The sequence below is a fragment of the Phascolarctos cinereus genome, unplaced genomic scaffold (genome assembly GCF_003287225.1).
Source record: "Phascolarctos cinereus isolate Bilbo 61053 unplaced genomic scaffold, phaCin_HiC Scaffold_1;HRSCAF=81, whole genome shotgun sequence".
In the NCBI taxonomy this organism is placed as follows: Eukaryota; Metazoa; Chordata; class Mammalia; order Diprotodontia; family Phascolarctidae; genus Phascolarctos; species Phascolarctos cinereus.
Genome location: NW_027555514.1, coordinates 229,547,000 through 229,571,657, shown reverse-complemented (window position 1 = coordinate 229,571,657; position 24,658 = coordinate 229,547,000). Strand labels below are relative to the sequence as shown.

At 39.0% G+C, this 24,658-nt stretch overlaps 1 protein-coding gene across 5 annotated transcripts in view; it reads right to left on the bottom strand.

Moving 5' to 3' along the window:
- The window catches only part of TBC1D30 (TBC1 domain family member 30), a 119,036-nt gene that overhangs the window by 6,968 nt on the left and 87,410 nt on the right, over positions 1 to 24,658 (bottom strand). For 3 of the 5 annotated variants that reach the window (XM_020990191.2, XM_020990193.2, XM_020990194.2), the window contains 5 exons: positions 20,725 to 20,830; positions 15,210 to 15,322; positions 14,229 to 14,368; positions 282 to 488; positions 76 to 135 (listed from right to left, as the gene is read on the bottom strand). In XM_020990191.2, coding sequence (XP_020845850.1) covers positions 76 to 135; positions 282 to 488; positions 14,229 to 14,368; positions 15,210 to 15,322; positions 20,725 to 20,830 — 626 coding nt within the window. The remainder of the gene's footprint in view (positions 1 to 75; positions 136 to 281; positions 489 to 14,228; positions 14,369 to 15,209; positions 15,323 to 20,724; positions 20,831 to 24,658) is intronic. The other 2 variants (XM_020990192.2, XM_020990195.2) reach the window with 1 other exon arrangement.

The following is a 24,658-nucleotide window of genomic DNA, read 5'->3' as shown; positions in this document are numbered from 1 at the left end:
AATAGATTTACACTTATCAGAATCAACAGCAAGCCCATCTCCATAAGCCCAGTGATCAAAGGCATGTTTAAATACCATTGGTCGGGTGGTCCTTGGAATTTAACAAGACCCCAAGATCTTTTTCTTCTTTGGAGCCTGATAAAACAAGATAAAAATGATATGCTCAGCATGTAGTTGCTTCCACAGGACTACAGGAGCTGTACTGCCATTGGCTAGATGACCAAGGGCTCTTTGCTTCATTTATTCACAGTGGTTTGGATCAAGCAAAACTTCACCATTACCTGCCCTGATGTACACCTGGTGAACCTGCTGCTGCTGCTTCTTTTTAATTCGGGAATATTGCCGCTTCAGGGCATTGATGTCTGTTGTCATGCGCTCCATCATCATGCTGTTAAAGGCAGCATGGTACTCACTGCGACAAGAATCGATTGCTCCAGGGCTTAGCTCAGCAATGTTATTAGAGCCATGACTCTGTTCTCCACTTGGATCTACAATCAGGAAAAACAAAAGGAGAGAAAAAGGAAAAGGGGTTGATATGGGGAGTGAGATATGGGCAGGGGGTAAATAGGAATAAAATGCAGCATGATGCTTAGAAAGGGAGGAGGAGGAGGAACAGAAAGAGGAGAAGAGGATGAGAAGGAAGACAAGGAGGAGCAAGAGGAGAAGGAGAAGTTGAAGGAGGAGGAGAAGAAGGAATGACTTTACTTAGCATTTGTTTGGTTTGACTCAGAAAACACTGTACTTCATTTCCTTCTGATGGAAATGACTAGCTTGAAAGCATTGCACAAACATACAAACTTTGCCAATGCGTTCTATTTTGGGGGGTATCATTATTTCTTTGGATGTCAGAATGCTATAGTGAATCCCAGCATCAAGATGGACTGATAACCCTAAGGCAATCTGAGGAGTCATCAGGTCCAAGCCCCTCATGTTACAGATAGGGAAACTGAGACCATGAAAAAGTAATAATTGCAATAATAAATACTAGCATTTATAGAGCACTTTAAGGTTTGCAGTGCACTTTTAAAATATTATCTCACTGGATCCTCACCCTGGGAGGTAGGCACTATTATTATCCCCAAATTACAGATAAGAAAACTAAGACAGAAACTAAACTTAAATAATGATTTAAGGTTTGCAAAACATTTTACAAATATTATCTGTTTGAGCTTCACAACACCCTGGAAGGTAGGCGCTATTATTATCTGCATTTTACAGATCAGGAAACTGAAGCAGACTGGAGTTATATGACTTGACCAGAATCATACAGCTAGTAAGTGTCTGAGGCAGGATTTGAACTCAGGTCTTTTTTACTACAAGACCAGCACTCTAACCACCATATCATCTCACTACTCTATCACAGAATCACAGACTCAGAACTAGAAGGGGTGTTAGTGATCATCTTATCCAAACCCCTCATTTTATAGATGAGGAAACTGAGTCTCAAAGAAATTATCACGTTCCCAGGGTCCCATAGCTAGTAAATAAGGAAGTACTTCACAAATTCTGGTTGGGAAAGTGACCGGGTCATCCTGGAGTTTTTAATGGCCGAAGAACATAGCTGGTCATGCATCCTGGATTTTCAGAAATCGGACTTGAAGGAGTTCAGAGAAAAGATAGGAATGATCTCATGGGGGATGGAAGATTCTCAAAAATGAGGTTCTGATGATTTTAGGTCAGACTTCATTGGCACAGGCAACTCTCAGGCAGGAAGCTCCCTCTACCAATGCAGAGCAGTACCTCCTTAACAACTAAAAGTCTTAAAAAGTTTCCTGGGGGCCCAAGAGGCCCAAGGTCATACATCTAATAATGTATCCCAGGCAGAAGTTAAACCTAGCTCTTCCTGACTGTGAGGCCAGCTTTCAGCTGGCCATGATATGCTATAATTGACAGTTACAATTATGTATGTACATTTTACAATTATGAGTTATCCTAATGAGAAAGGGAAGAAGATACTGAAAGATTTTACAATCCTCTTTCTTATTCTTTGCATATCGAAACACTTGCTTTCAATAATGACTCTTAAGTTCACAATAAAAAATAATTGTTAAATTAGTGTCAAGAGCTGCAATGAGGTCAAGGAAGATGAGTATTGAAAATAAAAAGACTATAATCCAATGATTTGACATTTGGGGGTCACTTAAAACCTGACTGCAAAGAGTTGAGGACAGAGTTGGTAAGGAAGAAATAGAGATCAGGCATAGGCAACTGTTTAAGATTTTTATTTTTAATGTGACCTTAACAATCATCAACATTTCAATATACATTTTAAAAAAAAACAACCAAGAAAGTTTCTTGTATAAGAAACTGCAAATTTCTCTTGGGTTTTTTTTAAATACCTGAAGATCAAATTTAACAAGGTGGTAACAACACTGCACTAGTTGTTTGTATAGATAATTTCTGTTAAGAAGTTTAGCAGACTGCAAATTAAAACAACTCTGAGCTACCACTCCACACCTATCAGATTGGCTAATATAACAGAAAAGGAAAATGGCAAGTGTTGGAAAGTATGTGGTAAAATTGAGACACTAACGCACTGTTGGTGAATCTTTAAAACAATTTAGAATTATGCCCAAACAGCTATAAGGCCATGCATACCTCTTTACCAAGCAATACCACTAACTAGGGTCTATATCTCAGACACAAAAAACCAAAAACAAAAACAAAAAGACCTACATGTACAAAATATTTATAGCAGCTCTTTTAGAGATGGCAAAGAATTGGAAATTGAGGGGAATGTTCATCAATTGGGGAATGGCTTGGCCAAACAAGTTGTTGTATGTGATTGATGGAATACTATTATGCTATTTAAAAAATGACAAGCAGGATGCTCTCAGAAAAACCTGAAAAAATTTACATAAACTGATACAGAATGACATGAGCAGAACCAAGAGAACACTGTACACAGTAACAATAATATATCATGATGAACAACTGGGAATGACTTAGCTATTCTCAGCAAAACAATGATCCAAGACAATTCTGAAGGATTTATGATGAAAAATGCTATCCATCTTCACAGAAAAAAATTGATGAAAGCAAATTGAAGCATACCTTTTTATTGTCTTTATTTTTCTTGGGGTTTTTTGTCTTTGTTTTCCTTCACAACATGACTAATATGGAAATAGGTTTTTCATGATTGCAAATGTATATATCTATATCAAATTGCCTTCTCAATGAGGGGAGGAGGACAGGAAAAAAAAGAATTTGGAACTCAAAAAAATTTTTAAATGATTGTTAAAATTTGCTTTTACATGTAATTAGGGAAAAAAATAAAATATTAAATTAAAAAATTAAGTTTAGCAGAGCTAAACCTATACCCTTTGACCTAACAAGACCACTACATGGTCTACTTCCAAAGATGATTAAGGAAAAAGTAAAAGAACCTATATGTTCTAAAATGTTTTTAGTAGCTCTCTTTATGGTGCCAAAAAAGTGGAAATTGCAGGGATGCCCTTCAATTGGCTGAACAAGTTGTGGTATGTGGTATGTGATTGTGATGGAATCCTACTGTTCTATAAGGAATGATGAGCTCAATGATTTTAGAAAAACATAGAAAGACTTGCTCAAAATAATGAAGAATGAAATGAGCAGAACCAAGAGAATATTATATGTAGTAATAGCAATATTGTTTTAAGAATGGCTTTGAGCAAATAAGTTATTTTGATTATTATAAATACCCAAATTAACTATAAAGGATATATGAAGAAAGACTCTATCTGCACCCAGAGAAAAAACAGATAAATAGAAGTACGTATAGGACAATTTTACATATGTGTGTATGTATATATATATATATATATATATGTGTGTGTGTGTGTGTGTGTGTGTGTGTGTGTGTATACACACACACACACACACACACACACACACACACACCCATTTGTGTCTAATGGTAGCCATCGGGGGGCGGGGTGCCAAAAGGAACTTACATGATACTTTTTGTTGTATATTTGAAAGGAATACCAGGTTGTGCATAGTAGATTTGCAGTTTCATGTGCAACCATCTTTTTTATTGTACTGTGTTACGGAAATGCTTGTTTTATTCCATAAATTAAAAATAAAGGAAAAAGTTTAGCAGAGAAGGGGAGGAAGATGAGATGGTAGCTAGGTGGATTAGAAGCAGAGATGTGCTGGAACCAGCTGGTACAGGAGCTGCTTATTAAATTTTTCAGTGGGAGCATTTGTGGAACAGAAATTTTAAAATGCTACAAATCAGGGCTTGATTTATTGCTTTATTAATTGTCTAGAGTAATGGGAAAATGTTAACAATACAGATTAAACTTAAAAGTTGATATATGTACTTTTTTTTTCCCTTGGAGAGCTAATTGTTATGCTCTTATCAGCACACCCCTGATTAGAAGGGTCAAAGGAAAACTTTTTTTTTTTAAGATTAAGGAGATTTGACCATACTCAGAAATTAAAGTATTAGATTCAGAGTCAGGAGGACTGAGTTTAAACTCCACCTCAGACACTTACTAACTGGGTAAACCTGGACAAGAAATCATTTAATCTCTCTAAGCCTCAGTCTTTTTCATCTGTAAAATGGAAATGATAATAGTACCCCCTCTAAGGTTGCTGTTAGGATCAAATGATATACCATTTATACTGTGCTCTGCAAACTTTAAAGACATGTAGAAATGCTAGTTATTATTATAATAATATGCTATTATATATAATCATATATCATCTATTATATAATTATACACATAATATAATTACACTAACATATGATAAATTTTAATAACATGGCATGGTATTATATTGTATTTTGTTAATATATTATTATAACAGAACAATATATTTCACCATGTAGATTTTATCTTTATAATATATGACATATCATAGTTAATACCATAATTTTTATAATATATAACCTATAACATTAATGTGTTTCAGCAAAGAAGTGCGCCAGATTTGGAGGACCCAGGTTCATATCCTGCCTTTGATACTTACTGTCCATGTGGCCCCTGGCATATTACTTAAAGCTCTTAGCACAATGCCTGGCATATATATCAATCACTACATAAGTGATGAGAATCATTATCATCATCATCATTATCATTATTATTATTATTATTATTATTATTATTATTATCATTACTTATCAAAATCTGAGTTCACTCATTTATAGGATAGGCCAGACCCTAGGAATGTGACCCAAGTCTCACAGAGAATATAAACTACCTTGAATAAAAGTAAACAGCAAAAGAAGCTCCAAATACCCCACAGGAACACTTGCACGTGACCCTAGGCCATCCCTGGTTATGTGCCTTTTTGGTTCTGTTTCTATGTAATACCTGGCCTGGCCTGGTGTTGTTGCAGGGATCCATCACACCATTCTGTCCTCCTGCTACTAAGGACTAGGTCTCATGAATAAACTCCCCAAACAACCCAACAAACCCTAATAAACCCACTTATATTTACTACCAAGCTGGCCCAGGCCCCTCTTTCTTCAGTATCGCGGTATTCTCTCAGGGTCTGCGTCCCTACAATTGGTATATCAAGGCAGAACAGATCAGCCCCCTTACATTTGGCCTTAAAATTGGCATGGCTGGCAGGATAGTCTGACCCCTACAAATCTTTTGTCCTTACACCTCACCTGTAAAATGATGAACTCTCAAGTAACCTTTCATCCCTAAATCAATGCTCCTATGTTGGTTAATAAAAAGAGCTAATGATAAATGAGACAGAAAGAATCTGAGACTGAGGAGATACCTAGTGGAGAAAAGTTTTGGAGGTAGGGGCAGCTAGGTGGCATAGTGGATAGATCTCTGGCCTTGGAGTCGAGGACCTGAGTTCAAATCCAGCCTCAGACACATAACACTCACTAGCTGTGTGACCCTGGGAAAGTCACTTAACCCCAATTGCCTCATCAAAAAAAAGCCAAAAAAAAAGTTTTGGAGGATGTGGGAAGGGAGAGAGCCAAGGACTCAGGCAGGCAAATTAGCACCGCATCATGGCTGGCCCTTTTATGACTGGAGGAAAGGAGAAGACAGGGTTACGATCCTGACAAGGTTTTAGGAATAGGTTATGATGCCAAGAAAGCTCACATCAGATAATCTCAATCTCAGTGAAATGGAAAACTAAGGCTGTATGGGGAGATACAAATAGGTAGAGAGAAGAGAAGTTTGCAATAGTCACTGTGAACTGTTAGCGTAAATCAGACTGCTTTGAAAGTAACATGTTGGGGCAGCTAGGTGGCGCAGTGGATAGAGCACTGGCCCTGGATTTAGGAGGACCTGAGTTCAAATCTGGCCTCAGACACATAACACTTACTAGCTGTGTGACCCTGGGCAAGTCACTTAACCCCATTGCCTAGCCAAAAAAAGAAAAAAGAAAGAAAGTAACATGTTGAATTCATTATATACCTTTTTTATTGTTTGTTTGTTTTTTGCTATGCAATCAGAGTTAAGTGACTTGCCCGAGGTCACACAGATAGTAAGTGTCAAGTGTCTGAGGCTGGATTTGAACTCAGGTCCTCTTGACTCCAAGGCCAGAGCTCTATCCACTGTACCACCTAGCTGCCCCTATATACCTTTTTAAGAAAGCAAGTTATACATAATCAATCTGTGGTTCACATATAATCATCTTTTCTGTTCTATTTTATATATAGAAATGTTGGGGGGGGGTTGGTGTTTAAGAAAAAATAAATTTAAAAAGTCTAAAAAAAAACAAAGAATGAGACAGGATCCGAAGGGCAGGGTAGAAGGATGACTGAGCAGTAGTGAAGGCTCAGCTGGGATTACGTATTTTTATGCATTTTTAATGAGTGGAATCAGTTCGGTTTCATTATTTTCTCTGATGATGGGAAATTTTCTCCATCCTCACTCAGCATCTCCCTCGCTCTGGAATATGCCACATATGAGCTCTGAAGATGAGAAACTTGCAAACCCTGAACAGTTAAAGATTCCCAGGAATAAGCCCCACACCAGCAGAGAGCCTAAGGGAGAACACCCGGGACGCTCAGCCCTGCTCCCCTGAGCTGCACCTGCCCTCTGCCCTTCCGTTCTCCCCTCGTGCTCTTTCTGCTGTTTAAACAAGGATATGCCAGCCCATTCTTTTTGTCTGATACTTCGACATACCCTAACTGCAGCCCTCGGCAGAGTAGCTGAGGCAAAAAGCCCCCACCTCCCCCAAGCTGTCCTCCGCAGTCCTCAGGGAGACTCCAATGTTCCACACCACCTGTGTTCTTTCTCAACCTCTGCGCCCCACTGAGCTCCTCTCCTTCCACACTGTGCAGACAGAATGCCAGGATTGCTGCTAAGGGCAACCTGATATCACAAAGAACAAGTATAGCTCAGGCTAACTTCATTCCCTTTTCCACTACAGTTATTTGGTTGGTATACCAGGGAACTGGCAAAGACAGTATCCGGACTTCAGCAGAGTATGTGTCACCATCTTCTATGATGTCCTTATACGTAAAACGGAGAAATGTGGGTCCTAGTGCGAGTAGGTAATTTTTCAGTGGTTTGGACAACAGTATATCAAAGTAGAATTTAACCTGTCCCTGGGATTAGCTTTGTTAATACGCCTTTTCTCCCATATAGTTATCTACAAAAGAGAACAGAAGAGGCTTTGTGTGGGAAAATTGGGGAACACTGAGCTCCAGAGGATTTTAGCTGTTACTGAGCAAATAACCATTATCCAGTTTATAGTTGAGCCTTCAGGACTTAAAATTGCGAGGTCTATAGAATGCTCACTGTCAGATAGAGTAGGGTTTCCCACAGAGCCCCCAAACTCAGTGTGGTTGTTCATGGGTAGTAGGAAAGCAAGGAAAAGATGAAACCCAAGGGTATTTATTATCTAACTGGAAGGACTGTGCTTTGGTCCTAAAGAGCTTGGCACCTGGTGCTAAGAATCTCTGCCTGGGGAGGTCAGAGGCCTCCTAGCCAAGATTCTGAAGGAACAAGACAGGATAACACAAGAGGAAGTTTTGGCTGGTCCCAGGCAAGGGTTTCAGCCTTTTCTAAATGAGCTATAGCAGGGAAAAGCCTGTATGCTTTAAGCTAAGATAACAGCACGGTCTGCCCTTCCCTAATGGAAGAGATGGCCAAGAATTTCAGCTGAACCCAAAGTTCAAGACAGCGGAGAAGTGTACAGTGAGGCAGCATCCAGTGAGGAAGCACCCAACCTGTGTCTGATGGAAACTCGTGTCCAACAGGACAGCAATCAATGGAGCCATGTCTGACTAGCATTGAGCAGACACTACAAAACCACCAGGGGGCAGCACAATGTCACTACTATATTATACCTGTGTTCCTTGCGGGTGTGCCCTTCTGCACATGTCCCCTACATATATCCATTTTCCCCACTGTGTATTTGTAGGAAAGTATGCCCAGATTATGGAAGAAATGATTTGTGGGATCTTTTCTTAACATGATAATTCATTAAATGTATTTGCTTTGAACTATTTGTGGTAATCTGGTTGACCATTTAAGTTAAATACATTAGTGTAGACCTGTGAACTGTGGTTTTATGGAATGCAGACCCACCTAGTATCTCAAGTCTGGGGGAGCCATTCCTTTCTTCCCCTGGAGGATTCATGAGTTGGGAGTTACCTCTGTTAAATTAGGGGCAGGCACTTTCAAAAGAAGAAACGTAAGCTATCAAAAATCATATGAAATAATGTTCCAAATCATAAATCATAAGAGAAATGTAAATTAAAGCACTCTGAGGTTTCACAGAACTATGCTAATAAATGGGGTCAACAGAGACGACAACAGATAAAAATGTAAAGTGCTAAGGAGCTGAAGGATACAGGGCTATGAATCGGTGAAACCATTCTGTAAAACAACTTAAAATTATAACCAAAAATTCTCTAAATTGTACATAATCTTAGACCCAAAAATACCACTACCAGAAACATGCTCCAAGGAGCACACAGGCACTGGGAAATGTTTCATATATACAAATATATAAATATGAGGGTATAAGCATGTGTATGTTGCATACAGAGTGTCCCCAAAAATCTTAATATGGTTTTAAATTTAAAACGCACTAAGATTCTTGGGAGATTATATACTGTATACACATATGTAGTGGTAAGATGTTGTGTGTGTGTGTGTGTGTGTGTGTGTGTGTGTGTGTGTGTGTGTGTGGTAAAGAACTGGAGAGGGAAAAGGTCCTCTTAAATTAGTGAATGACTGAATAAACTGAAGTGTTTGAACATAATGATATATACTATAAGACATAATGAATACAAAGAATTCATAGAAACTTGGGAAAATTTGTATGAATTGACATAAGTTAAAAGTATGCAGAAGAACATATTTTACACAATGATCTCAAAAATGTAAAGGAAAACATCATTGAAAAGCTTCAAAACTAATCAATGTAGGAACCACTCATGACTTCAGAGGACTGATGAGGAAGGATACTTTTAGCTGCTCAGCATACATTTTCAGACATGGCTAATCTTTCTTAATTATACTTGCTTGTTAAAGAAAGCATTCTATTGGGAAATGGAATGATGGAAATGACAGTGAGACAGAGAAAATAATACCAGGGAAAAAATTTGAAAAGGAAAACTATGAGTAATAGTTGGAGATTATAAAGCATATTGTACCAGATAATTAGTTTAATAGCAATTAAAATAAAACTCATGGCAGAGGGCCACTTGTCAATTTCACCTTGTCACAAATGTTCCTGATGTTCTTTGTGTCTGAAATAAAAACGTGTCACTAACAAGGGAAGATATAAACAAAAAAATGGAGGGGGGCTGACTGCACAAGATAACCTCTATGCTCCATTTCAGTTCTAAATCTATGGTCATCTATGACCTCTGCCTATATACTCTCTATATACACTGTAACTCTCTGGAGGAAGGTCTCTAAAGGAATGCCACGGTGCTTTGTTCTTGGACCTATAAAATTGAACACTGTTATCAGTGACTTAGAGGAAAACTAGATGATAGTTGAAAACCATTCCAGTTCTAAATCCAAGGATTTTATAGAAAGTGCTAGGGTTATGAGTTAGAGGGGTGAAGAAAGGAGAGGAAGTAGAAATAGCCAATGTAGACAACCTTTGCAAGGAGTTTGGCTAAGAATGGGCAGAGAGGTATAGGGCAATAGTTTGAGGAGATAATGGGGTCCAGTGAAGGTTTTTCAAAGATGGGAGAGTTGGGCATGTTTGAAGGCAGGAAGGAAGGAATCAGTTGATAGGAAGAAGTTGAATATTGGGAGGGGATGACTGAAATGCAATGTGTTGGAGAAGACAGGGGGAATTGAGATCCAGCTCAGATGTAGAGGCTTTGGCCTTGGCAAAGAGAAGGGCCACTCCTTCATCAGAGACTGAGTAATGGAGGGGAGAGCAAGAGATCATCTCCTCAGATGAAAGGGGGTGAAGGAGAGAGACCAGCAAAGATGGTGGAGAAGCAAAAAGAAATACAGCCACGCTCTTGCCCACAATCCACAAAGATCTTGAAAACATCTCAGACCAAGTCTTGCTTAGGAAATCCAAGGGAAAAAAATCACAGGGCATCATTTTTTTTCCAGCCCACACCTATATAGCGAAATAGACAGAGAGGACTGTGGACAGTGAGGATGAGGTCTAGCCAGGAACAGCCTCTCTGAGCCTTCCAGCACAGGAACCAAGCAAGCATCTGCCTGCTTTATGTAGTGAACAAGGGCAAGCAGAGGCCGCAGATTGGGCACAGATTAGCCTGACTTCACGCAAAGGGCAGGAACAGAACTGGCAGCTCTACCCAGTGCTCACTTGGAGATTCTGTGCAGACTGAGGAGGGGACCTGAACCTAGGGGCATTGGTCCAGGGCAAGGAGAAGGCATAGGCCCTAGGCTGTGTCCTGAGTGAGCTGCAGATACAAAGCCTGGAGGACCCTGACCCCAACCCTAGCCCTACCACAAAGGCAGAGGGAAGAATAAGAGGGAGGGTAGATTAAGGGAAGGACTCACCCTAAGCAAAACAAACTCTAATCATAGAAGAAAGATCACAAAGAGGGGCTTAAAAGGAAAGAAAGAATAAGAACTGGTCATTGGGCTCTGGTTGAGGGAAAGAGAATAGGGGCAGGGGTGCAGAAGCAAATTGTATCCAACTTAGTACACTAGTTGCCACCCTTTTCTGCTTTCTAAAGAAGGGGCAGGAAACTCTTCCACATTCCAGTGGGCTCAGAATGAGACATTCTACCCACCTCCTGAGATAAAAGTAATAGACACAGGGTGCAGAGTGAGACCATTCCTCAGACGGCACTCTATATCTCCTATCTCCCACCTCTGCAGCTTTGCACAATGTCTGCCATCCCCAAAATGTGCTCTCTTCTCACTTACATCTCTTAGAATTCCTAGGATGGCTCCTCGTTATTCATTTCCTTTTCCTTTATCCTCCCAAGGCCTGCCTGCTTTCTATCTCATGGCCATTGCTTTTAACCGGTGTTTACACTAATAGCTAATAATAATGATAATCTCTAGCACTTACGTAGCACTTTAATGTTTACAAAGCACTTTACATGTTACCTCATTTGATTTCCACCACAATCCTGTGAGGTAAGATGTCATTTTACGGATGAGGAAACTGAGGAGGGGAGAGTTAAATGACTTGCCTAGTTCCAGCTAGTAAGAGCTTGAAGCAAGATTTGAACTCGGGCTTTCTGATTCCAAATTCAGCCCTCTATCCACTATACCACCTAGCTGCTTTTATTTTCTTCCTGACCTACTTTGACAGAAATTGAGCATTTTTCCTCCTATTGTTCTGTCTCTGAAAAAGGAATGCAGTCATTTTTTTAGTTTTCCAAGGTTTTTCAACGCTTGTCATAAGAAAGTAGGAAGTCTTCTTACTGAGCTTCCTATTATCACACCTCCTTTCTTTTGTTCCACTGTGGCCCTATGGGAAGAGATAAGATGACAGACAAAGAGCACTCTCTGTTCCAGTCAAACTGACCTGGCCAGCTGTTCCCTGGCACGCACATAGCTCTCCTCCTACCCCAATGCCTTGGCACAAGTGGTCCCCTTAGGCCAGAAAACACTGTCTCTTCTCCTTGCCTTACTTAGTAGAGTCCCTCTGTCTTTCATGGCTCAACCATAACTTTTACTGATCTCATTATTAATTGCTCTTTCTGCCTCTTAAAATTATATTGAATTATAATTTGTATATGCTTTTTATTTACTTATTTGTATGTGAGTTTTATCCCACCACCACCCCCTATGGAAGGTAAGCTTCCTGAGAGCAGGGCCTGATCCATTTTAATCTTTGTACTGTACATCCCTGGTGCCTAGCACAGTGTCTTGCAGATATTAGGTGATTAATAAATTCTTGTTAATATATGTCTTACGCATAGTGGGAGCTTAATAAGTGCTTGAATTGAAATGAATATAGATGCTAATGACAGGTGCTTGAGTGTACAAAGGACTGAAGCAAGATTCACACACATTCCCAAGGAAAACCAAACTTGGGCTTATCCTGGGAATATCATCACAGGAAACTGAGAGAGTGAATCTCTGGGGTAAAGAGAAGACAAGAGCCTAGAGAGACAGGAAATTAGGACAAGCAGTGAGGACTCATGGCACCGGGACTGGGGGAACAGCAGCAGTGGAAGGAGGAAGGGAAAGGAGATGAACAAAATTTACTCTCCATCCTCCTTCTTGCCACTGAAATCTTGCCTTTACTAGACCTAGTGAAAGGTAAGAAGCATGTATGAAATGGAGGCTTGGCGGTGGGGGGACAGCAGAAGGCAATGGAGGAGAGCAGGGAAGGAGAAGGGGAGGGAAATCACAAACACTGACAGTGTGGAAAAAAGAAAGGTTTCCATGACCTAAGTACGGCTCATCTGCTCAAAGGGCGTGGTGGAAGGCTGCTTTGTAGGTAAGGAATAGAATAACATTTAGTAAGAGCCTAATAGATAAGTTGTGGGCAGCTAGGTGGCACCATAGTGCATAGAGCGCTGGACCTGGAATCAGGAAGACATCTTTCTGAGTTCAAATCTGGCCTCAGACACTTCCTAGCTGTGTGACCCTGGGCAAGTCATTTAACTCTGTTTGCCTCAGTTTCCTCATCTGTAAAAGGAGATGGAGAAAGAAATGGTAAACCACTCCAGTATCTTTGCCAAGAAAACCTCGAATGGGGTCACAAAGAGTCAAACATGACTGAACAATAAATTGATAAGCTATATAAGGAAGAAATAAAAAAAATTGAGCCTCCTGACATCAGGATAAACAATCTCTTAAAGTGTTGAACTCCCAGTCACTGAAAGGGTTTAAATAAGGGCCAGATGTTCATCCATAAGAGATGTAGGAGCAAGTTCTAACCTCCCTTCTAGCTTCAAGATTTCATAAAACTATGAAATACATTTTATCTTGGATTCCTTTTATTTGTAGTGTGAACAGATACTAAAATGTTACATGATTAAAGACAAGGTATTCCAATACTTGTCAGTCATTCATCTCATAAATCTGTGCCCTCGTGGCAAATAGAATATTTAATATTGATATCATAATGTGGTAAATTGAATATAAAATTAATGAGCTTTATTTTGATTGTAAACTCTATGTACTCTTTGGAAACTAATGAACTAAATAATAACCAAACAGGAAACTAGTTATATCTGCCTATCTAGATCTTGGCTCAGAATGGACTCCATTTACACCTATCTTCCCCTCCTGTCCATCCCAACCCCACCCCTGCCCACTTTCCTAGTCACTCAGATCCCAACTCTGCAACTTTTAACCCTCCTGTTCTACTACCTCCCACCACATACCCCCTAAAAATAAGAAAGTGCAATATTTATCAAATTTTAAGACTATTTTACATTTTATCAAAATAGACTTGCCTTACAAACAATATCTTCTTTGTAGAGATTGACTCCTATGTCACTGGGGACCAATAAAAATATTTTTAGGAAGTTTTTTTGGGTAGCAACTAAATTAGCAAAATGGACCAACTATAGGAAACAATTATAGCAGCAGTGTTCTGGTAAATGTTTAACAACCAGCTCTCAAAAAAATTATATAAAGAACACATTCTTAAGGTGAATCTGCATTATCAGCATTTTCTCTATCTTCTGAAGTCTAGGCAATCAACAAAACAATAAATCAAGTCCTGATCTATACCATTTATCCACTTCCAAGCTGCAAAAGTTCATACTGAAAATTTAACAATTGGCTCTCTGGGGCCATTTTGAGCTGTCTTCCATACAGCCCTGAACAGCAGGCTCACTCGATTGAATCAGAACATTATAATAACATAATACAGATTAAGATGAGATTCTAACTGTTTACCTTTAACTTGCTTTTGATACTTCTGTAGTTCTGGGGCCAGGAATCCACTGAAAGGTCCAAGACATCCAACTGCATTGACAATAGCATCCTCGTCATCTAGGTCATTCTCTTCATCACTGTCTCTGTTCTTGCCAAGCCGTCTGTGAGAGAGTTTAAAAAAAAAAAGAGTGGTTGATTTTTTAAAGAACATATTCTTAACTGGTTGCCAATTTCCCTGTACAAATCATACTTGCAAATGTGTCTGATTGCTTTGGAAACTACATCAAGTCATCACAATTTGCTCTGATATTCTCTCTTGAATCTACATGGGAAGTCTATGGGACAGGAGGTGGTTTCTGATTCTCCATGTGGTGTTATCCCTGTAATATTGTCATTAATGAATCTTTCATTAGTAATATTCAATTCAGTTCAACAAAGATTTATTAAGTGTCTACAATATGCGAGGCACTGTGTTAGTCACTATAGATAGAAAGATTAAAAAACCAAAACAGTCCCCCACTTCAAGGAGCTCACATTCTATATGAAGGCAATAACATCTTCAGTCCTTAAGAAAACACACTTACACTTCAGTTCCCAGGAGCCAAGATGGTGGGTAAGAGGTAAGTTGCTCTTACTCTCCCGTAATGACCTCTGAAAACCCAGAAAATATCACCCAAGGAAAAACCCTGGAACAGCTGAACCAGAAGAAAAACGAAGTGCAGCAGCGCTATGGCCCAGGTCGCTTGAGAGATTAATGGGAAAGGCCCCTCTTGACCTGGGGTAAGGGAAGCAATACAGAACAGGAGGTATCCCAGCAAGCTAGCAGAAAGCCCTACCTCAGCACACCAGGAGGCGATCCTGAAACACAGGTGGTGGAGCAGGTAAACAGCAACACCTGGACCCCCCAGTGCCTCAGTGAGAGTGAGGGGAACCGGGGGAAACCGGCTCAGAAAACTACCAGGTGCCTCGGCATTCTGTGTATCACCAAGAAAACACACTTACCCAGAAACCGAAGTGGGTTTGACTGTGGCTGGGAACGGAGTGATGTTGTAGGTATATTTCTCCCTTAGCTCTGCCAATTGAGGGAAAGGGAACTGGGCCATGGAATAAACAGTCTGAAAAAGAGAAATGATACTTTGGCAATGTTACTTAAGTGGTTCTTCGTTGGTTCTAATGAGTTGTTGAATCTCTGTGGAACCTTTGCAAGAAGAGACGCTTCTCATGTGAAGGGTGGGGGAAAAAATCTTTTATTTTTGTAGGTAAGTAGTCATTTTCATATGTCATTTTTTCATATGAAACCAGTTATTTTTCATAGGAAAGCAGTCATTTTCACAGATTTAGAGCCTAGAGGTCTGGACTCAACCAGGACTCAAACTTATATCTCCTGGACTCCCGTGTTCTTTCCCCTACAGTATGCTGATGAAAAATAGGGGTTCACAAAGCCCTCCATAGTGCCCAGACATCCCCACCACACAGAAGGCATAACTGTGCTTCTGTGACAGTCACTGCTTTTCTCTAATTTGGGCAAGAGGGATGGGGTGGGGCAACTTAAAATAGACATCTAAAATCAGAGTTTGGGGTAAACATTAAGTCTGGCGGATGATCTTGTGATTGAGCAAATACAGGGATTTGGGGGGTTTTCCCAAACATGTCACCTTTTCCCAAGGTTGTGAATGAGTTTTGAGGGAAGTTGTTAATTGCTCATTTCAAAAGAGAAAAAAGTGCAAGAAATAAAAAAGGTGGAAATCATGAGCTGTTAGTGAAATGTCTAAATATATATTTAAAGAAACCACTTGTGTTTTTCTCCCCAGACAGAGTACTGAATTCTCCATCACTGAAAGGGTTCAAGTGGGAGCTAGATGAGATTGAAAAATGGAAAAATGTCAATATCTAGGAAGGACAGCCGATGATTCTCTTTCCATTGGGAGCATGTATCTATTTCAGCAATGACGGCCACTAAAACCAAGTACCAAAATAAGGCAAATTCAGAACAGTCCTTCAAAAATCCCTGTATTGGCACAAAGTGTCAAAAGAATATGTTCAAAATTAATGAAGCGTATTCAATTGCATTGCTCTCATAGAAAATTTTATTTATACTGATGAATGATCAGTTTCGTGATCATTGTTCTCACCAATCTCAACTTTTAATTGTAATCCTTTTTAGTTTCCTTTTCTGAGACCACTACCAATATTGTTTACCAAGCATTTCTGCACACAATGGCCTTGTGATAGGGGCAACTAGGTGGTGCAGTGGATAGAGCACTAGCCCTGGATTCAGGAGGACCTGAGTTCAAATCCAGTCTCAGACACATAACACTTACTAGCTGTGTGACCCTGGGTAAGTCACGTAACCCCATTGCCTAACCCCCCCAAAAAAATGGCCTTGTGATGTCATTGAACACATCCATGCCTGGAGGATAGGGTAGGTCAATATTATAGCTGATCTTTGTTGATAAGAGAGGAAAAAAAAACTAGAAGCTATAAAGCAGATGGCAAGAATTAAAACATTAAGGGCTGATATAAAGAGAATGCAAGGGATGTGGTTGTCAAGGACTTGTGTTGTTCTATAATTTAATGTTCCAATTCTAGCCAGAAAATAAAATATGGCTACAATACTGCATCTACCAACTCCTTCAGCCCATGACTTAAGCTTTCTAAACCCAGAGGATACAGATGTTCTCCAGATAACTCTCCTGATTCCTATGCAGGACAACTCAAACCAAAGATATCTGACAGACTAGAAAAGGGCCAGCTCTGGGTAGGTTTCCTTTTTAATCAGCTCAGATCTTCTGGCTTCTTTATCACATCTTTTAAACTTCCAAGTCAGTATAAGATGGGGATTAATTGATTCATCACCCTACCCCACTTAAATAATAAGATAGCCAATCAATAAATATCACTCATAGGCCATAGACTATGAGTATGAAAAGTCTTTGCAAACCATTTAATGAAAGGAAATTATACCAGACAGGAAATCTATCTCAAATGGCTGAGAAATTTGCTCAGACTCGCTGAGTTATGAATAAAGCATGAAATTAGGGAGTTCCAGGAAGTGGTGAACCAGAAGAGAGAACAATCCAGATTCTCAACTGACAATCTTGGGGAGAAGTATACCAGTGGGGCTCAAGCCAGTGCCATTATAGAATTACTTCTGACTTCCCAGGGGTATCCCCAGAACCCCTTGAGGAAAATTAAGCCTTGCTTAGGTTCCTGAGACTCAGATTTTCACATAGGAGAATGGGATAAGGATACTCAGAGCTTATACTGGCTACATAAGAAAACAAAGTATATGACTGAAATTACCTCATTTTTTCTCAGAACAATTATCTCCAAGAAAATGATGAGACACAGAGAAGTTTTAAATGGTTTGCCCATGGACATATCCAGGGCCAGAAGCTGGATCTCTTGCTTCCTAACCCAATATTTTTCCTTTATGCCATATGTCTTCTCCAATATGTTGTCTCCTCATTAATTTATACTATATCTATTGCCTCTGTGGCTCGTGTCATATTATTTACTCTGAACATTCTCATTTCTTTCATGTTTGTCTAATGCTAGACAGTATCTGTATAGTGTTTAATATTCTCTGGCATAGCCCAACAGCCACAAGGCAGATAACTTTTGAAAAAAATTAAAAACTACTAAATGCTTCCCAATTTGGAAAACATTCTCATTCCCAAAGGTTGTATATCTTTATAATAAAAAAAAGTGATCACATCCTGGTACTTTGATGACTGTTTATGTCAGTTGCTTCCTGTGGAATGGTACTAGGCAGTCAATGTAATGTATTCTAGATTTTACCAATTATCTCAGAGCCAAAGTATCATTGAATCTTGAAGTGGGACAATGTCTCAGAGGCTGCCTAGGCCACTCCCAATGCAGAGATTCCTACCAAAGCATCACTGATAAATGCCCAGCCTGCCTCTACCTCAACATTTTGATGAAGAGAAGTTCACTATTTTGTAAAGCATCCTGTTCTCTTGTTAGACAACTTTCATTTTTAGGAAGTTTCTTTTTATTGAGCCAAGTTTCTCTCTGTTTTTGGAATTCTGCCCTCTGGGGCCAAAAACAAGTCCAATCCTACTTTCTCACATTCCAGCCCTTCAAATATCTGAAGCTGCAATCTGTGTTCCTAGGAATTATCTCTCTTCCAGACCAAACATCACCGATTCCCTTGACTTTCCTCGTATAAATTTGAGACCCCTTCACTATGCTAGGTACCCTCCTCTGGAGGCTCTCTAGCATGTCAATGTCTTTCTAAAATGTGGCACAAAAAACTGTATATAATACTCTTGGTGCGGTGCAAACATGACTTAATACAGGGTGACAATTCCTTCCCTTAATTGGACATTATATTTCTACTTGGACTGGACCCCTCATTTCAAGGAAAGAAAGTCCCTCTACCAACACAGACCAACAGCTGTTCTTCAACTTAAAAATTTCTTGGGACACTGGAAGGTTGAGCAACTTACCCAAGTTTATACATCCAATATGTATCAAAGGCATTACGAACCCAAGTCTTCCTGACTCTGAGGCTGCCTTTCTAGCAACTATACTGAGAAAGTCACGTAAACACTGCTTGCCTAAGTTTCTTCATCTATTTAATGGAGATGATAATAATAATAGCACCTATCTCCCAAGATTGTTGTGAGGATCAAATGAGTTAATAATTGTAAAGCACTTAGCGCTTTACAAAATAGTACAAAATAGTGTAAAGCACCATATAAATGTTAGCTATTATCATTATTATTATTATTATTATCGTACCACACTGTCACTTATATATATATATATATGCATATATATATATATATACACAAATGATCAGTAATACAAGCATATTCTACCAAATGAAATTAACTGGTTTCACAAAAATACATTATTATTTCCCAGAGATATCTCAAACTCAACCTGTCCAAATTAGTACTCATTATTCTCTCTCTTCCACCCCCACCCCCACCCCAAAGCTACTTCTCTTCCTAGTTTCCCTATTACCATCAAAGGTACCACCATCCTTGTGATTTGTCAGGTTCTCGGTGTTATCCTAGACTCCTTCCTTTCCCTCATCCCACATGTCTAAGCAGTTGTCCAGTTGTGTTGATTCTGCCACTACCATATCCTTCTCATCTGACCCCTTCTCATCACTCATATAGCCACCACTTCAGAACAGGTTCTCATCCCCTCTCACCTGGACTATTGAAATCATTCCTTAATTGGTCTCCCTGCTTCATTGGTCTTATTTGGTCTCTCACCACACAGCCACCAAAGTGATTTTCCTAAAGCACAAGTCTAATCATGTTACCCTTCCTCAGCCAGGTCTGTATCCAAAAGAAATTTTTAAAAAAGGAAAAGGATCTATACATACAAACAAATTTATAGCAGCTCTTTTAATGGTAGCAAAGAATTGGAAATTGATGGGGCATCCACCAATTGGGGAATGGCTGAACAAGTTATTGTATATGATTGTGATAAAAAACTATTGTCCTATAAGAAATCACAAGCAGGATGTTCTCAGAAAAACCTACATGAACTGATGCAAAGTGAAGTGAGTAGAACCAAGAGAACACTTTATACATTCAAAGCAATATTATATGATGATCAACTGTGAATGACTTAGCTATTTTCAGCAATAAAATGATACAAGACAATCCTGAAGGACATGATGAAAAATGCTATCCATCTCCAGAGAAAGAACTGATGGAGTCTGAATGCATATTGGAACATACCTTTTCTTTACTTTCTTTCTTTTTCTTTTTTTTTTTTGGTCTGTATCTTCTTCTACAACATGACTAACATGGAAATGTTTTTCATGACTACGTATGTATAACTTATATCAAATTGTTTGCCTCCTTAATAAGGGGGGAAGGGAAAGGCAGGGAGGGAAAGAATTTGGAACTCAAAAATTTTTTTAAAACAAATGTTAAAAACTGTTTTTACACGTAATTGGGGAAAAATAAAATATTAACTATAAAATAGGTAGATAGATAGACAGACAGACAGACAGGCAGATAAACTCCAGTGGCTTACTGTTTGCCTCTAGGAGAAAATATAAACTCATTTGTTTGGCACCTAGTTTGCCCCAACCTACTTTCCCCACTCTCTAGTCCAACTGAACTGGCTATCCTACAGTTCCTACCACACAATGCAACTAGAAGGATCAAGAAACAGTCCCTATTGGAGGTGGCACATGAGCTAAGTGTTGAATAAAGCCAAGAACTCTAGAAGATGGAGATAAGGAGGGACTGTGCTCCAGCTATGGGGACAGCCTGTTCAGAGGCATACAAGTGGGAGAGAGAATGCCAACTTGGCAAAGTAAAACAGGTTGACTACATTTTAAACTTTTTCAACCACGTGTGTATTTCAACCACAATAACCTCTACATAGGCATGGATTTATATCCTTGAGGATTTGTTTCTATTTAGGATGGTACTTTAAAAACAAAAAGCTCTCTATAAAACACAAAAGAGAAACATCCAATGAAACAAATCTGGTCCTCTCTCCTTCTCTCCTTACTCACCTGCATGAGTTCATTGCTTTCAATTAGATTGTCCTCCAGCATCTCCTGAGTCAATCTTCCCATGGTACTGTAGAATTCATCAGCTGTTTCACAACATTCTATCTGTCTGTATTAAAAAGAAATTTTTAAGCTCTTTCTGAAGTCCATGTCATGGAATTAAATAAACATCACCAGGATATATACTTCATGCCATTGTCCTCCATTAAGAGCCAACAAACACAATAATGAACAAAATGAACAAAAATCATGACCGGCAGTTCCACTTGTTCCCTTTTGAAGCGCCGTGCGTTATAAGAACTGACATTGTGACATAAGATTTGTGAGACGCTTTGCAAACCTGGTCTTACTTTATCTTCACAACAACCCTGTAAAGTAGGTATACCTAGAAAAACTATTATCTCCTTTTGTAAGTGAGGAAACTGAGGCTCAGGGAGCTTAGTAAATGTCAAAAGTGGGATTCAAATCCCAACTCCCAATCCAGCATTCCATCTGCTGTACCACATTGCTGCATATGCCAAAGGAGCTGCTGTTGATCTAAAATACCACCCAAAACTGGTTGCTAAATTTGCCTCCTGCGGACACAATGCTGTTCTCAATCCAAGAATTGCTGTTGTTAATAGATGGTTTCATTGAGAATGTAGAAACTAAACCATAGAGTAAGTAAAAAATGAAAACTCACTATTTCAATGTATCTCAAAAGTCTTAGCTTAATTTAATTAAGTTTTCATAGTTTAAAACTGCAATAAGACTTTTGGGATATACTATATTTTTGTGATTTTATATAACTCAGCAGGGCTTCATTGAAGGTAAAATTTTCTCCATTCTCCTCAAAGAACTTCTTATAAGGTACTAGATTCTGGTGCAATTTAAAATCTCCTCCTTCCAAAAAGAAGAGAATTCCTTGAGACCAAGGATCCTGGGTATTTCTATTTCGTACAGCTAGACTGAAGAGCTGATTTTGGTGGTCTTGTTTCTTTTTCTGGGTAGAGGAAGACATAATTACTTAGCCACCATTAACAGAACTATGTATTTTGAGGGGCAACTCTATTTTTTCCCTAATGTAGTGATGTACAGTGAATCCCCTTATGACCAGAAACACACTTTTTCAAGATAGGTAAGAAAAAAGTGTAATAAAAAAAATGGACCCTTTGTGGATTTGCCAATCATGTTCTCCTAGTGAGTTGCAAGTTAGAGGGATACAAATTTAATAAAAATAGATAAAGACATTAAAAAAGATATTACTATGTAGCTGCAGTTTATACTGCTGAACTCTGTAGTAATGCTCATAAGTAGCCCTTCCATTATAACTATATCAAAAATACATAGACATATAGTTTATATTATATTCTTTATAGATATTTCGGTTTTAATATCATTTATTTTAACAATGAGCTATGTCTAAATTAAGTACTTGCATGAGATCTTATCTTTGTGGGCTGATTGACAGTTGGAAATAAAATTTATATTATCTCTTTTCTTCTTCTTTCATCATTAACATCTGAATATGTAAACAAATATCAATGATTAAACACATTCTTGCTATTTTAATTCCTTGCAACCTCTCCATTGGAGGTCACTCCTTTTCCTACCCCAATCAGCACCTCCCACAGTGCCTGGCATATAGTAGACATCTAACAAATGCCCATGACTGATTTTCTTGCTGGGCCAGGAAGGGGGATTAGCATATTCTTTGCTCCCCAATGCTACACCAATCATACGCCACTATTCTTTAGAAACCTCTTTTATCTTGAAATATTTGCAATGTATTTCTCTACTCTTTCTCCATCCTTATTGTTGTCACCTACAGACCTCCAGGTCACTCTCCCAACTTTCTCAATGACTTTACCAACTAACTCACAGGCTTTCTCTCTATCTCATTCCTAGACAATACCCTAGTGGACTTGATCATTCACATTGATTACCACACCTTCCAACCATGGTTCCTCAATTACAATGACTTCATTCTTCACCTCAATTTAGTCATACACCTTGGACCTCATCATTTTATGAAACAGTCCCCACTGAAAAATCCCCGTCTTCAAATGTCACTGTCTGATCATAACCTCATATCCTCTACCTCTTTCACTTGTGCTAAACCAGCTTTTTCTATCCACTGGGACTTCCAGTCCCCACTCTATTGTCCCATCAATCTCTCCTGTTCTGGTTTCACTTACTTCCGTGGTCATTATTGAATCTGAATCCACTTTAGTGATTCACTAGCTACCATCCTAGAATCTTTCACTTTCCACTCGTGCTGTCACCACGCTTTAATGGCCATCCACATTTGATTTCTCTAATTTTGCTCCTACACTGCCAAATTCCAATTTTATCTAGGACATAACCTCAAGACCCCACGGCTACTTAGCATTTCTTATACCCTGCTTCTATTGGCCCCTTATATCATCCCTTATAACAACTGCTGCAAACTTTTTCCATTCTTCCTCAAGTCATCGAATATACCCTCACTACCCAAATTTAAAATAGAAGATTTAGCTTACTACTCCACTAAGAATTTTGAGACCATCCAATTGTGCTCCCTCAATTATCCTCCCCCACTTCCCAAAATTTTTAAACCTCATTACATCTTTTCCTCCTTTCCTCTAGCCATAGAGGAAGAGATGACCTTACTCCTCAATAAGGCTAATGCAAAGCCTTTAATCCCATCCTTTGCATCTTTGATACCATTTCTCTTTCCTCCTCTAGAACTTACTCTAAAAATCATGCCCCCTTTTAAAAATATTTTCAGTCTCCTCCTCTATCCTTCTTCCTTTCCATCTCCCTAAAAACACTTCAGGTTTCCAATATTAAAAAAGTCTATCTTTGATCCTTCTAACCCCTCTAACTACTGTTCCCCCTTCACTGTAAAATTTCTTGGGGGGAAAAAATAAAATTGTCCATGAGCACTGTTTCTACTTCCTTATCACTTAAAATCTCCTTAAACTTTTATTATTTAATTTCTGTGCCCCTCCCCATTCTACTGAAACTATTCTCTCAAAGGTCACCCAAAATCTCTCTAAATGTCAAATGTAATTTTTCAAGCCTCCTCTCTTTACCCACTCTCTGCAACCTTTCACATGGTCAACAATCCCCTCATGCTTAACGGTTTCTCTTTCTTTGATTTCATATTCTTCTTGCTCCCTAATTTCTTCTTTTGTCCTCTTTCACGGTTTCTTACTTTCTGATATTTTAATAAGAAATGCTTTCCTAGGTTCTGTCTTGAGCTTTTTTTTTTTACTTTTCTCTATACTTTCTTCCTTGGAAATATCATTTACTCCCAGAGCTTCAACCTCTAAGCTGAAGACTAAAATCTATATATACAACCCTGATCTCTCTTCTGAGCCCCAGACTCAGACTCACATTTTCAGCTTTATACAGGACACTTTCACCTCTGCATAAATCAGAACCTCAAACTCACCAAGGCCAAAATAATCCATCTTCTCCTTTTGACTTTTTTTTCTCATTTATGCCAGTGACATTACTGTTCACTCAATCTTCCATGTTTGAAACTGGTGTTATCCCTTTCTCCTCTCTCACTTCAGACAGTTACCTCCAAACTACTAACCTCTATAATATCTCTCAAATCTATCCCTTCCTCTCTATTCCCAATGCTACCATCCTTTACTATTATACTAGCCTTACAGCAGGTCTTTCTACCTCCATCCTCTCCCCTCTCCAATCTACTGTTTCCAAATTCATATTCTTTATGGTTAGATAAAATCATGTCATTCTTCTGATCAAAATCCTTTAGTGGCTCTTCATTGCTTCAAATTCCTCTACCTTGTATTCAATACCCTTTATAATACTCCTCTACCTTTCCAATTTTATCTATCTATTCCTTCCTACAAATTCTACCCACCAGCTAAACTAGATTACTCTGTGCCTGTTAAATAAGGACTATACTTTCCTACCTTCTCGTCTTTGCCCACATTATTTC